Source organism: Pelodiscus sinensis, chromosome 1, assembly GCF_049634645.1.
Source record: "Pelodiscus sinensis isolate JC-2024 chromosome 1, ASM4963464v1, whole genome shotgun sequence".
In the NCBI taxonomy this organism is placed as follows: Eukaryota; Metazoa; Chordata; order Testudines; family Trionychidae; genus Pelodiscus; species Pelodiscus sinensis.
The window spans coordinates 327,660,266-327,675,843 of NC_134711.1; the positions used below are offsets into that span (position 1 = coordinate 327,660,266).

The window sequence follows — 15,578 nt, forward strand, 5'->3', positions numbered from 1 at the left end:
CCAGGGCCCGCATCATGGTCGAGGGGGCCTTCAGACGCCTGAAAGCCAGATTTAGGTGCCTCCTCACCCGCCTCGACCTCGCCGAACACAATATCCCTCCCGTGGTGGCAGCATGTTGTGTGCTGCACAATTTGTGTGAGTGTAAGGGGGAGGCTTTCCTGCCAGCCTGGATGGCTGAGGCTGACCGCATGGCTGGCCAGTACATGTAGCCCTGCAATGCCGCCATCCGGGAGGCCCAGCGGGGGACCGTCCAGATCCAGGAAGTCCTGAGGGAGAGCTTCCAGGTGGAGGAGGAGGACTGAACTCTCTCTGCATGCCCCACTGGGGCCTTCTTCCACCCTCCCACCCTTCCCCTTTCCCCTCCCTAACCCCCCTTCCTAATGTCAAATAAACACACCTGTTTTGCCAAGAAAAATCTCTTTTTATTTTACATAACTGGGGTGGGGGGAGGGGGGAGAGAGGGTGAGAGAAGGGAGGGGAAAACCTGGGAGGAGGGATCTGGAAGCAGGTGGAAGGAGAGGAAGGGAAGGGAAAGCTCAGGCTTGGGGGTCCTGCTGGCTCTCCCGTCTCACAGCACTGCGGGTGCGGGGGCATCGGGGGGGAGTGGGTGTGGAGGATGGGGCAGGAGGGATGGGGGGTGTGGAGGAAGCGGGAGGGGGAGAAGGGGTGGGAGGAGGAGCGAGAGCTGGGGCAGCCACAGTGGCTGGAGCAGGAGGAGGCAGGAACCTGTCCACCAGGGTCTGGAGGTGGCCTCTGAAGGCATGGCCCTGCTCCTCCAGCACCTCCAAGCTCCGCTGCCTCAGCCGCAGGTCCTCCCGGACCCAGTGCTCCTGGATGCGGATCTGGTGCTCCAGTAGCCACAGGTGCCACCGCTGGTAATCCTCCAGGTTCCTGGTGTGCCATGGGTGGCTATTGCAGGTGGGGTGGTGCGCCCTGCAGTCCCAGGTGCTGCAGCTGTGGTGAAACAAGAGCAGTGGTCAGTTTTCCCTGGGGATGCGGTGGGTGAAACCCAGCCCCCCTCTGAAAGGCAAGGATGGCATGTGGGGAACGGGCCAGGGCCCCTGCATGACACCCAGCTGCTGCTCCATGGTGGGCAAGGCACAGGCACACAGTCCCTGGGATCCCTCTCCCCCCACCGCCTCATACACATAAGAGGAGCATGATGGCACTCACATGTGGAGCCCTCCTCGGCCTCGGACGACACAGCCGATGTGCTGTGTGGGGTGCCTTGGGTGTTCTGGGTCCTGGGCAGGCTCTCTGCAGGCTCCTGGCTCTCGGCGTCCTCTTCCTCCATGTCCAGGATGGATCCCTCTGCCCCGGGGTAGATCGCTACCCTGGGGACATGCATTGCGTGTGCCCCCAGGATGCGGTCCAGGGCCTCATAATGGGGGCAGGCCTCCGGGTTGGCCCCTGGCTGTGAGGCCCTGGAGTAGGCCTGCCTCAGGTCCTTAATTTTGCAGCGGACCTGCTCCCAGGTCCGCATGTGGCCTCTGATGGCCAGGCTGTTAGCCATGCGGCTGTAGACGGCCGCGTACCTGTGGCTAGTGCGGAGATCGTGGATGTTGGAGGACTCCTCCCAAACCTTGATGAGGTCCACGATCTCCGCACTAGACCAGACGGGCGCCCGCCTCTTGCGGCCCCAGGCAGGCTCCTGTGAGCCGCCAGCTTGGTCCTGGGAAGAGGCGGAGGGCTAGGTGGCAGTGGGTGGCTGGCTTATCTTGTGCCAGGTGCAGGGTCTGCTGGCTGGGTGCTGGCAGGCTTGCAACTGGCACAAGCAGTATAGCCAGACTGTGGCCCTTTAAGGGCTTCGGGGCCAGGCGAGGGTCAGAAGAGTTTCCCTGTTTGTGCCCAGAGTGGCCACCAGGGCAAGCTGGGAAGGGCTAGCCTCCACCTACTTCGAATTAAGTGTCTCCACAGCCCTTAATTCGAACTACTTAATTTGAACTAGGTGTTAGTCCTCGTAGAATGAGGTTTACCTAGTTCGAATTAAGCGCTCCACTAGTTCAATTGAAATTTGAACTTTCTGTTTGCATGTATAGATGCTATGAAAGTTAATTCGAACTAATGACTGTTAGTTCAAATTAACTTTGTAGTGTAGACATACCCTGGGTTTGTAGTGCAGGAAAGGGGTTGCTGGGCAGAAATCTAATCATTGCTATTTATTTTATTTTATTTTATTTTATTTTAACAATATCACAGACCCGAACGTACAGCGCTGACAAACCCAGATTCCAGGAATGGAGCCTGCAGCAGGGCTGGCGCTGCAGGCCAGTTATTTGCATCCACCTTCCCCCATCTCCTGGGATTTGGCCTCCTGCCATTTGCCATTGGCTGTGATGGGGTTAAAGCTGGTGCACACGAAGCCAAGCAGCTGAGGTTCCCTGATGGCCTAGTGGCCCCCAGGGAAGGTACAAACATGCGGCATAAAGGCATTGGCCTGTCTAGCTGAACACACACTGCCTGCTGCCCATGCAACCTCTCCAGTGACTTCTTGTGCTTTAGGGTGAAGACCTCTGGTGCCAGCAGCTCCCTTCTAGCAGGAACTGGGTAGGTTGGCTGGTTTCACTGTCTGTAACATGCCAAGTGCAGGGCGAAGGCTGCAGGCTGTTTGCATTGGCAGCTGTTCTGTGCAGCGGCTGAGGACTCAACTGGGCTGTGACTCAGTGATGGGGCTGGAGGCAGGCAGCACTAGGTAGCCTAGGAGCCCTCCCCTACATGTGCCCGTGAATCACTATAGCTACTGAAGCTTCACAAAAATCTGACTTTGAGAGTGGCCTGGTAATGTTAAAACCCCAATGTCCATGATTTCTAAAGCACCTTGTGCTCAAATCCCAAACTTGCCAGGAGCCGAGATGGAGGAGACCTCACAGAATATCAGGGACTCGTTCCCAAATTGCCTCCGTTTTATTTACTCCTGGAGATTTAATCAGGAAATGCATTTTCACTGGCTTTATGCTGTTTTAGTCTCTGGCTTGCCTGAGAGGGCCACAATTCAGAGCTGTGCTGCTCTGTGGTAAGAGATCTGAAAGAGCGAATTTGAATTTTTTGACTGGCTGAGGACACCAGCACTCCTGCCCTGTCTACACCACTCAAAGTTACTGTTTATTGCTTCAACGAGGACACCAGAACTTCTGCCCTGTTGATACCCCTCAGAGTTACATGGCCACAGGCATCTCTGACCCTTTCTGGTCTCTGGGCACCACATATACGGCCTGGTATTTACCCTGCGCTCTCATGGGGTAAAATCCCACAATCCTCCACCCTCAGGCTGGGCCCTGGGCTACAACACGCTGTGGGCTGACTGTGCCTGCCCAGCAGGTTCAGGTGAGTACAGCTGCTCTGTTTCTTTCCCCTTTGGGAGTCTGTGAGTAGCAGTGAGATGTGTGACCAGCCGGCCTTCCTGAACCAAAATGCTGTGTAATCTGAACAGCAGGAAGAAAGTGTGACATGGAGGGATCAGCAGGTTTTCAAGCAACAGTCTGTCCAAGTCTCTGACCTCAAGTCTTCCCACTCCGATGGGATCCCAGGCAGGCCAAGGCCCTGCAGACTTCCCCAGCAGCGGCTGTGCCTGTCAGTCTGAAGAGCTTCCCAGCATTGGGAATTCACCTACATGGCTGTGTCCCAGGAATAGGCTGACAGCTTCTAGCTCCAGTGTTGTCTCTAGACCTTCTAGGGGGTGGTTACCAGCCACCTGCTATTAAATTAAGCAGAGCCATGCTGGTTTCACTTAATACCGCCATAACACCCACATCCTAGAGTTCAGCCAGTATCACTGTTCCGCAAGCATCCCAGGAGCTGGGTTTCACAGACACATTCCTTATGGCAGCTCAGCTCCATGTCTGTCACAGGGCATTTCCCATGTTATGAATGCAGGGTGTAGGCAGTCTGCTCGAGAGACAGCAATAAATTGCTCTCAGGTGTGAAACAAAGTGTCATTTCCATGAATACTCAGCAATTTGGCTTTGAAATCCACTTCCTGCAAACTCTCATCATGCCAGGTGCTGGGGTCAAGAGTACTAGAGAGTGAGAAGTCAGGAGATAATATTTCATATACTGACCCTTGTATCTGTTACCACTCCAGATTCAAGCTACAGACCGACAGAACAGAACCTAAAGAGAACCAGTCAGCTGTTAACCCAGGGATAGAGAAACTATAAGAACATAAAAATGGCCATACTGGATCAAACCAAGGGTCTATCTAGCCCAGTATCCTGTCTGCCGACAGTGGCCAAAAACAGGTGCCCCAGAGGGAGAGAACAAAACAGGAAATTTTCAGGTGATCCCTCTTCTGTCACTCATTTCCAGACAAAAAGAGGCTAGGGACATGATTCCTACCCATCCTGGTTAATAGCCATTGATAGACCTAACCTCCATGTATCTATCTATCTAGCTCTTTTTTGAACCCTGTTAAAGTCCTGGTCTTCACCACATCCTCTGGCAAGGAGTTCCACAGATTGACTGTGCGCTGAGTGACGAAAACCTTCCCTTTGTTTGTTTTAAACCTGCTGCCTATTAATTTCATTTGGCAACCGCTAGTTCTTATATTGTGGGAATAAATACATTATGTTTCCTTATTCAATTTTTCCACACCAGTCATGATTTTATATACCTTTACATAACATAAGAACATAAGAACATAAGAATGGCTGTACTGGGTCAGACCAAAGGTCCTTCTAGCCCAGAATCCTGTCTACTGATAGAGGCCAGCACCAGGTGCCCCAGAGAGGGTGGACCGAAGACAACAATCAAGCGATTTGTCTCCTGCCATCTCTCTCCAGCCTCTGACAAACAGAGGCCAAGAACACCATTTTATCCCCTGGCTAATAGCCTTTTATGGACCTAACCTCCATGAAATTATCTAGTTTCTCTTTAAACTCTATTATAGTCCTAGCCTTCACAGCCTCCTCTGGCAAGGAGTTCCACAGGTTGACTACACGCTGTGTGAAGAAGAACTTCCTTTTATTAGTTTTAAACCTGCTACCCATTAATTTTATTTGGTGTCCTCTAGTTCTTCTATTTAGGGAACTAATAAATAACTTTTCTTTATCGGCCCTCTCCACACCACTCATGATTTTATAGACCTCTATTATATCCCCCCTCAGCCTCCTCTTTTCTAAACTGAAAAGTCCCAGTCGCTTTAACCTCTCCTCATATGGGACCCGTTCCAAACCCCTAATCATTTTAGTTGCCCTTTTCTGAACCCTTTCCAAGGCCAAAATATCTTTTTTGAGGTGAGGAAACCACATCTGTACACAGTATTCAAGATGTAGGCGTACCATAGTTTTATACAGGGGCAGTAAGATATTCTATATCTTATTTTCTATCCCTTTCCTAATAATTCCTAGCATCCTATTTGCCTTTTTCAGAGAACTATCCATGATAACTCCAAGATCTCTTTCCTGATTAGTTGTAGCTAAATTAGCCCCCATCTTATTGTATGTATAGTTGTGTTTTTTTCCCAATGTGCATTACTTTACAGTTGTCCACAGTAGATTTCATTTGCCATTTCATTGCCCGATCACTCCATTTGGTGAGATCTTTTTGAAGTTTTTCACAGTCTGCTTTGGTCTTGACTATCTTGAACAGTTTAGCATAATCTGAACATTTGCCACTGATAATTTTAAATACCTCTATCATATCCTCCCTCAGTCTCCTCTTTTCTAAACTGAAAAGTCCCAATTTCTTTAGCCTTTCCTCATATGGGACCCATTCCAAACCCCTAATCATTTTAGTTGCCCTTTTCTGAATGCTTTCTAAGGCCAAAATACCTTTTTTGAGGTAAGGAGATCACATCTGTATATAGTATTCAAGATGTGGGTATACCGTAGTTTTATACAGGGACAGTGAGATATTCTGTGTCTTATTTTCTATCCCTTTCCTAATAATTCCAAACATCCTATTTGCCTTTTTGACCGCCGTTGCGTAATGTATGGAAGTTTTCAGAGAATTGTCCATGATAACTCCAAGATCCCTTTCCTGATTTGTCATAGCCAAATTAGCCCCCATCATACTGTACATATAGTTGGGGTTATTTTTCCCAATGTGCATTACTTTACACTTAGCCACATTAAATTTCATTTGCCATTTTGTTGCCCAATCACTCAGTTTGGTGAGATCTTTTTGGAATCCCTCACAGTCTGCTTCTCTCTTGACTATCCTAAACAGTTTTGTATCATCCGCAAACTTTACTACCTCACTGCTTACCCCTTTCTCCAGATCATTTATGAATAAATTGAAAAGGATTGGTCCCAGGACTGACCCTTGGGGTATACCACTAGCTACCCTTCTGCAATCTGAAAATTTACCATTTATTCCTACCCTTTGTTTCCTGTCTTTTAATCAACAAAGGACCTTCCCTCTTATCCCATGACAATGTAATTTACACAAGAGCCTTTGGTGAGGGACCTTGTCAAAGACTTTCTGAAAATCCAAGTATACTATATCTACTGACTCCCCCTTATCCGCCTGTTTGTTAACCCCTTCAAAGAACTTTTTCATATCATCCTTTAGTCTCCTCTTTTCTAAGCTGAGAAGTCCAAGTCTTAGAATCATAGAACATTCCAGAATTTTGGAATTTAGTTTGCTGACAGGTGATTGAATGGGACTGAGACACTGCGATCTTTTCAGTTTCTGAAGAAATCCAGGTGACCGGTGTTACATTTCAAATGTCACCCTCGCCTGATGAATCATCTGTGAAAGGAGATCAGAGGGGAAGGAATGGGCTGACATGTGTGCGACAAAGTACAAGTTTGTAAATGTTAGGACAGAACATAAGTACGGCCATAGTGGGTCAGACCAAAGGTCCATCTAGCCCAGTATCCTGTCTACTGATAGTGGCCAGTGCCAGGTGCCCCAGAGGGGGTGGACCGAAGACAGTGATCAAACAATTTGTCTCCTGCCATCCTTCTCCAGCCTCTGACAAACAGAGGCCAAGGACACCATTTTATCCCCTGGCTAATAGCCTTTTATGGACCTAACCTCCATGAAATTATCTAGCTCATTTTTAAACTCTCTTAGGGTATGTCTAGACTATAGGGTTTTGTCGACATAAGTTTTGTCGACAGAATCTGTCGAAAAAACTTATGTCGACATATAGCATCTAGACTCCATCCAGTTCTGTCGACAAAGCAAGCCGCTTTGTCGACATAACAGTGTGGATGCAAAGGACAGTGTAGATGCAATAATGCCTTCTATCAACAGAACTCTGTCGACAAAAAGCGTTATTCCTCGTAGAATGAGGTTTACATACGTCGACAAAACTGCTGATTTTTGTCGGCGTTATGTCGACATAACTCAAAGGCAGTGTGGACGCAGGTATAGTTTTGTCGACAAAAGTCCACTTTTGTCGACAAAACCCTGTAGTCTAGACACAGCCTTATAGTCCTAGCCTTCACAGCCTCCTCTGGCAAGGAGTTCCACAGGTTGACTATGCGCTGTGTGAAGAAGAACTTTCCTTTTTTGTTTTAAACCTGCTACCCATTAATTTCATTTGGTGTCCTCTGGTTCTTCTATTATGGGAAAAAATAAATAACTTTTCTTTATTCACCTTCTCCACACCACTCACACTTTTATATACCTCTACCATATCCACCCTCAGCCTCCTCTTTTCTAAACTGAAAAGTCTCAATTTCTTTAGCCTTTCCTCCTATGGGACTCATTCCAAACCCCTAATCATTTTAGTTGCCCTTCTCTGAACCTTTTCTAATGCCAGTATATCTTTTTTGAGATGAGGAGACCACATCTGTACACAGTATTCAAGATGTAGGTGTACTATAGTTTTATATAGGGGCAGTAAGATGTTCTTTGTCTTATTTTCAATCTGTTTTTTAATAATTTGTAGCATCCTATTTGCTTTTTTGACTGCCGCTGCACACTGCATGGATGTTTTCAGAGAACTATCCATGATAACTCCAAGATCTCTTTCCTGATTAGTTGTAGCTAAATTAGCCCCCATCTTATTGTATGTATAGTTGTGTTTTTTCCCAATGTGCATTACTTTACAGTTATCCACAGTAGATTTCATTTGCCATTTCATTGCCCGATCACTCCATTTGGTGAGATCTTTTTGAAGTTTTTCACAGTCTGCTTTGGTCTTGACTATCTTGAACAGTTTAGCATAATCTGAACATTTGCCACTGATAATTTTAAATACCTCTATCATATCCCCCCTCAGTCTCCTCTTTTCTAAACTGAAAAGTCCCAATTTCTTTAGCCTTTCCTCATATGGGACCCATTCCAATCCCCTAATCATTTTAGTTGCCCTTTTCTGAATGCTTTCTAAGGCCAAAATACCTTTTTTGAGGTAAGGAGATCACATCTGTATATAGTATTCAAGATGTGGGTATACCGTAGTTTTATACAGGGACAGTGAGATATTCTGTGTCTTATTTTCTATCCCTTTCTTAATAATTCCAAACATCCTATTTGCCTTTTTGTTCACCGCTGTACACTGTGCGGACGTTTTCAAAGAACTATTCATGATAACTATCCACAATAATAAGATCTCTTTCCTGATTTGTCTTAGCCAAATTAGCCCCCATCATACTGGACGTATAGTTGGGGTTATTTTTTCCAACGTGCATTACTTTACACTTAGCCATATCAAATTTCATTTGCCATTTTGTTGCCCAATCATTCAGTTTGGTGAGATCTTTTTGAGGTTCTTTACAGTCTGCTTCTGTCTTGACTATCCTAAACAGTTTTGTATCATCCGCAAACTTTACCACTTCACTGCTTACCCCTTTCTCCAGATTATTTATGAATAAGTTGAACAGGATTGGTCCCAGGACTGACCCTTGGGGGACACCACTAGTTACCCCTCTCCATTCTGAAAATTTACCATTTATTCCTACCCTTTGTTTCCTGTCTTTTAACCAGTTCTCAATCCATGAAAAGACCTTCCCTCTTATCCCATGACAATGTAATTTACACAAGAGCCTTTGGTGAGGGACCTTGTCAAAGGCTTTCTGGAAATTTAAGTATACTATATCTACTGGATCCCCCTTGTCCGCATGTTTGTTAACCTCTTCAAAGAACTGTAAGGATATGTCTACACTGCCACGCTAGTTCGAGCTAGGGTGGCTAATGTAGTTATTCGAACTTGCAGGAGGAGTAACGATAGTTCAAATTAGGAGCTTTAATTCGAACTACCTAGCCCGTGCCGCGTGTAGCTGTGGGCAGGTAGTTTTAACTTCGGGACATTTAAAAATGGCGGCATCCGGGAACATTCAAATAAAGCCCAGGATATTTAAATCCCGGGCTTCATTTGCAAGTTCAAATGCCTACATTAGCCACCCTAGTTTGAACTAGGGTGGCAGTGTAGACATACCCTAATAGATAGTAAGACATGATGTCCCTTTACAGAATCCATGTTGACTTTTGCCCAATAAATTATGTTCTACTGTGTGTCTGACAATTTTATTCTTTACTATTGTTTCAACTAATTTGCATGGTACTGACATTAGACTTCCTGGTCTGTAATTTCCAGGGTTGCCTCTAGAGCCCTTTTTAAATATTGGCGTTATGTTAGCTGTCTTCCAGTCCTTGGTTACAGAAGCTGATTTAAAGGATAGGTTACAAACCACAGTTAATAGTTTGCAATTTCACATTTGAGTTCTTTCAGAACCCTTGGGTGAATACCATCCAGTCCCACTGACTTGTTACTGTTAAATTTTTCTATTTGTCCCAAAACCTCCTCTAATGACTCTTCAGTCCAGGACAGTTCCTCAGATTCATCACCCACAGAGGACGGTGTAGGTTTGGGAATTTCCCTAACGTTCTCAGCTGTGAAGACTGAAGCAAAGAAATAATTTAGTCTCCCCACAATGGCTTTATCTTCCTTGATTGCTCCTTTTGTATCTCGATCGTTCAGGGGCCCCACTGATTTTTTAGCAGGCTTCCTGCTTCTAATGTACTTAGAAAACATTTTGCTATAACTTTTTGAGTTTTTGGCTAGCTGTTCTTCAAAATCTTTTTGGCTTTTCTTATTACATTTTTACACTTAATTTGGCAGTGTTTATGTTCCTTTCTATTTACCTCACTAGGATTGGACTTCCACTTTTTAAAAGATGCTTTTTTTAATCTCTCACTGCTTCTTTTACATGGTTGTTAAGCCAAGGTGGCTCTTTTTTAGGTCTCTTACTATGTTTTTTTAATTTGGGGTATATATTTAAGTTAGGCCTCTATTATGATTTCTTTGAAAAGTTTCCATGCAGCTTGCAGGGATTTTGCTCTAGTCACTGTACCTTTTCATTTCTGTTTAACTAACCTCCTCATTTTTGCATAATTCCCCTTTTTTAAATTAAATGCCAGAGTCTTGGACTGCTCAGGTGTTCTTCCCACCACAGGAATGTTAAATGTTTTTATATTATGGTCACTATTCCTAAGCGATCCTGTAATAGTTACCTTCTGGACCAGATCCTGCACTCCACTCAGGACTAAATTGAGAATAGCCTCTCCCTTTGTGGGTTCCTGTACCAGCTGCTCCAGGAAGCAGTCATTTAAGTCATCGAGAAATTTTATCTCTGCATCTCGTCCTGAAGTGACATGTACCCAGTCAATATAGGGATAATTGAAATCCCCCATTATTATTGAGTTTTTTATTTTGGTAGCCTTTCTAATCTCCTTTAGCATTTCAACATCATTATTACTGTCCTGGCCAGGTGGTCAATAATATATCCCTACTGATATATTCTTATTATAGCAGGGGGTTACTATCCATAGTGATTCTATTGAACATGTTGATTCATTTAAGATTTTTACTTTATTTGATTCTACATTATCTTTCACACATAGTGCCACTCTGCCACACGCATGACCTATTCTGTCCTTCCGATATATTTTATATCCCGGTATGATTTTGTCCTACTGATTGTCCTCACTCCATCAGGTTTCTGTGAAATCCTTTCACTGTACTACGAATAGTACAAACTAAATGCTCATGACAAAAAAAGAAGATTAAGGGGGGACATGATAGCGGTTTTCAAATATCTAAAAGGGTGTCACAAGGAGGAAGGAGAAAATGTGTTCCTCTTGGTTTCTGAGGACAGGACAAGGAGTAATGGGCTTAAAGTGCAGCAGGGGAGATTTAGATTGGACATTAGGAAAAAATTCCTAACTGTCAGGGTGGTCAAGTATTGGAATAAATTGCCAAGGGAGGTGGTGGAATCTCCCTCTCTGGAGATATTTAAGAACAGGTTAGATAGACATCTGTCAGGGATGGTGTAGACGGAACTTGGTCCTGCCTTGAGAGCGGGGGGCTGGACTCGATGACCTCTCAAGGTCCCTTCCAGTCCTATGATTCTATGACAAGAAGATGTGTTGAAAGCCAGCAGTAGGGCTCTACAGGAATCTGTCTAGGAGGGAGCAGTGGTAACATTACTGCTTACTGTCTTTGGCTTTAGAAAGCATTTCAGAAGTACGGAATTATAGACTCGCAGAAGCAGAACATTGGTGTTGGAAGAGAACTCAGGAGGTCATCCAGTCTAATCCCAACTAAATCATCCCAGCCAGGCCTTTGTCATGCTAGGCCTTAAAAACCTCTAAGGCTGGAGATTGTGCCACCAAATCTAGTAATCATTATGTTGCTTCAGTACCCTCCATGGTTTGGTGCTATGAACAATTTAATTATATCATCTGGTAACTGAGCAGAGGCTGTTGCTAACGCTTGCATTTATGGTCATGCATTCAATCGCTCTGCAGGGCTTGTGTAAGGTGTTCCAAACAGTCTAGAGAGAGCAGATCTACTGATCTGTGGTGCAGGAAAGTGGAGTGTAATAATGCTTCTATGTAATTTGCACCCATCACCTCTTACAGGAGCATGGCTGAAGGCACTTGCACACTCAAAGAAGCCTGAAGAATGGTCTTGTGCTCTGGAGTCAGTCATCCTTAGCCAGGTAAAGCACTTCAGCTGCTCTCGGAGGGATTCTTGGGGACCATAGTATATCACCAGGAGCGTTTGGTCAGGGAAAGTGAATAGAATCAGGTTCTGATCAAATTTCTACATGAAAATCTGAAGGGAGGCAGCTGAAGGCAATATTACTGAATTATGAACATGACCCTAAGAATTTGTCACATGTGCTTAACAGAAGCAATGACATGATCTGAAAGCTCACAAATGGAGTATTTTTTTAAAAAAAAATACATATAATGAGGCCATCAGACATGTCTATAAATAGAGTCAATGCAGGGGTGATAAATATACAGATTGTTTTCATCATGTGTCAAGGCTGTTTCCCTTTCTGGCACTTCGAGTGCAGAAGGTGGGGACCCGTAAAAGACCTTCAATACTTTGCCTCTCTGGGCTTCTGCTTATAAAACTCCCCAAGGTCACAGATTTCCTGCCCTTGGGAGGTAGTTGCCACCATTAAGTATAAATACCCCTTCTTCTGAAACCCAAGAAGAAGCACTTGAACTTCTTCCTGAAGGGTCCCCACCCAAAGCTATTTTACCACAAGAGAACTTGAGAAAAACAAACTGCAATCTCTGTTAGCTGACCTCTAAGTCTTAGGCACGCATACACAGACCTCCTGCTACTTTTCAGGACACAATAATCAATTCATTGTCTTAAAAAGGTGATTATTATTATCAAAACAAAAAGATATATTTGATAAACCAAATTTGATTGCTAGGTGGCACAGAGCAACTGAGTAAAAATAAAGTAAAACACAGGAAAACATAGTATCTCTGGGTGCAGCTTAGATACAGTGAATGGGGGAGGGGTGGGCACACATGGATTTCACACAGAGAAGTGTAACCAAACAACAAAAGAAAAATTACCTGATCCTTACTAAATGTGCATTTTCTTATCTACTCATGATCCATACTTCCCGGCCTGGTCCATTTCCATGCCCAGTATTCATTGTAGGCATGGTAGTTCTGTCTGGATTAATTCATCCTGTTTCTCCGAGCGCCTAGCTTAAAACTCACTCACAGGTTTCTAGACATAGGGAAATGAAGCGGCGATTTAAATAATCGCCGCTTCATTTACATCAAAATGGCTGTGCCGATCAGCTGTTTGCCGGCACAGTGCGGTAGTCTGGATGCTCCGCAGTCTACAAGGGAAGCCCTTGTCGACCACCCCATTATGCCTCGTGGAATGAGGTTTACCGGGGCGGTCAACAAAGGAAGCCCTTGTCGACCACGGAGTGTCCAAACTACAGTGCTGTGCCACCAAACAGATGATCGGCACAGTGCGGCAGCCATTTTCATGTAAATGAAGCGTTTCCCTTTTTTGAGTACACTAATATACATGGCTCTGTCGATGGAGCCTTATAGTCTAGACATACCCAAAGAGAACAGCAGGCAGGTATATCTATTCAAATTTAAACAATCTTTAAATTTCAACAATCTTTCCCATTGGCTTTCCTGGCTTCCTGCCAACCCCCTCTAGGTACCGAAGTTTAACACGTTAGTTCCTGCGTGCTGGTCAGCACTCCTCCTAGCCATCACACCATGGATTTGCTCTCTGTTTATATATGCTGTGATACAGCAAGTCACACTCAGCAAGGGAAAGCCAGGAGAGCTGTCTGTGGGGAAAGTCACAATGATAAAATCACGTGGCGCTGAAGTAGGACTTGCAACACAATGCCACAAAATATCAATTGGGCCCAAAATTTAGCAGCATTCAAAGAGGGTCTGGATGTGCTCATGAGCAATCAGAAAATCCAAACTTTCCTGATTTGCACCACAAAATGTGACTCAAAATGGATGTCAGGGGGAAACATTCCCTGGGAGCAAGTTATATCAAAACATCCAATTGCAGGGTTCTTGGATCTTCCTCTAACCATCTGGTACTGGCCACTGGAACCTGAGCAGATGAACTGCAGCTCTGATCCAGTCTGGCAGTGCCTATCTTCCTATCTGTGGCATAAATCAAAGACCATGCATTTGGTGATCTTCCTTGAGCTCCTGGGAGAACAGAAACATGTCTAATTAAATGTCGTCTCATCTCCTGTTCTATTTCTTTTTAGGAAGAAAAGTTCAAAATTCCTTGGAACTGTCCAGGATATGATGTCAGCTGCGAATGACACCAAATTCACACATGCAGTGTTCCTTCTCACTGGGATACCTGGGCAGAAAGACATCCATCTCTGGGTCTCTATCCCCTTCTGCTTAATATATGGTATTTCAATAGTAGGAAATTCAGTCATTCTCTTCATTATAAAAACAGATCCAAGCCTCCATGAGCCTATGTACATTTTCCTTTCCATGCTGGCCCTCACTGACCTTGGCTTATCAATAACCACCATGCCGACAATATTGGGAATATTCTTGTTTAACTTTAGGGAGATCAGCCTCAATGCCTGTATTACCCAGGTGTATTTCATACACACATTTTCATTAATTGAATCTTCCGTGCTGTTGTTGATGGCCTTTGACCGCTGCATTGCGATCCGTGACCCGCTGAGATACACTTCCATCTTAACTCCACCAAGAATAGCCAAAATGGGATTGGTGTGTGTGCTAAGAGGAGTGGTTCTAATATTCCCATTCCCATTTCTTCTGCAACGGTTCCAATACTGTCGAGCCAACATCCTCTCCCATTCCTACTGCCTGCACCAGGATGTCATGAAGTTGGCTTGTGCAGACATCACCGTCAACAACATCTATGGCATGTGTACTGCACTCTTCACGTTTGGGATGGATTCGCTGCTCATCTTCCTCTCTTATGTGATGATTCTCAAAACAGTGCTGAGCGTCGCATCCCGAGCGGAATGCCTCCGGGCCCTGAACACCTGCGTCTCCCATCTCTGCGCCGTCCTGCTCTTCTACATACCTGACATTGGTCTGGCTGTGACACACAGATTTGGGAATAGCTCTTCTCTCGTGCTTCAGATTCTCATGGGCTATATCTACCTGTTGGCCCCACCGCTGATGAACCCAATCGTGTACAGCGTGAAAAGCAAACACCTTCGTGCAAGGATAATCAAGGTCTTTGTCAAGTGAAGGGTCAGTGCATTGCTGATCTCCAGGGCTGGAACACAATTGACAGCCATGGCCACCTATGCCATCCTGGATTCTTTAACTCTGAAGCCCGTTTCTTTGCCCCATCTCTTTTCCCAAGGCCACACCTGTAGTATTGCACAGTGCCCAGACTCTGCCACCTCCCCATACTAGAAGCCAGAGCTATTACACTATAAGAGCTGCCCAGAGAGCCAGAGCCACTATGATAGGCCACACATTACCCATGTTTCACCACCCCCAAGATAGAATAATAGAATCATAGAATCATAGAACTGGAAGGAACCTCAAGAGGTCATCAGATCCAGTCTCCTGACCTCACGGCAGGGTCAAGCACCAACTAGACCATCCCTGATAGATATCTACCCAACCTGCTCTTAAATATCTCCAGTGATGGAGATTCCACAACCTCCAAAGGCAATTTAGTCCAGTGTTTAACCACCCTGACTGTTGGGAATTTTTTCCTACTGTCCAACGTAAATCTCCCTTGATGGAGTTTGAGCCTATTGCTTCCTGTCCTATCATCAGTGGTTAAGGACAATAATTTTTCTCTGGCTTCCTTGTAACAATGTTTTAGATACTTGAAAACTGTTATCTCATCCTCTCTCAATTTTCTC

General features: G+C 45.2%; 1 protein-coding gene across 1 annotated transcript; it reads left to right on the forward strand.

Annotated features, from left to right (window-relative positions):
* Positions 1-13,977: 13,977 nt before the first annotated feature.
* On the forward strand, positions 13,978-14,946 carry LOC102444069 (olfactory receptor 51G2-like). The gene has a single exon (XM_006128053.2). The coding sequence runs from the start codon at positions 14,008-14,010 to the stop codon at positions 14,944-14,946; it is 939 nt and encodes a 312-aa protein (XP_006128115.2). The 5' UTR covers positions 13,978-14,007.
* Positions 14,947-15,578: the final 632 nt, after the last annotated feature.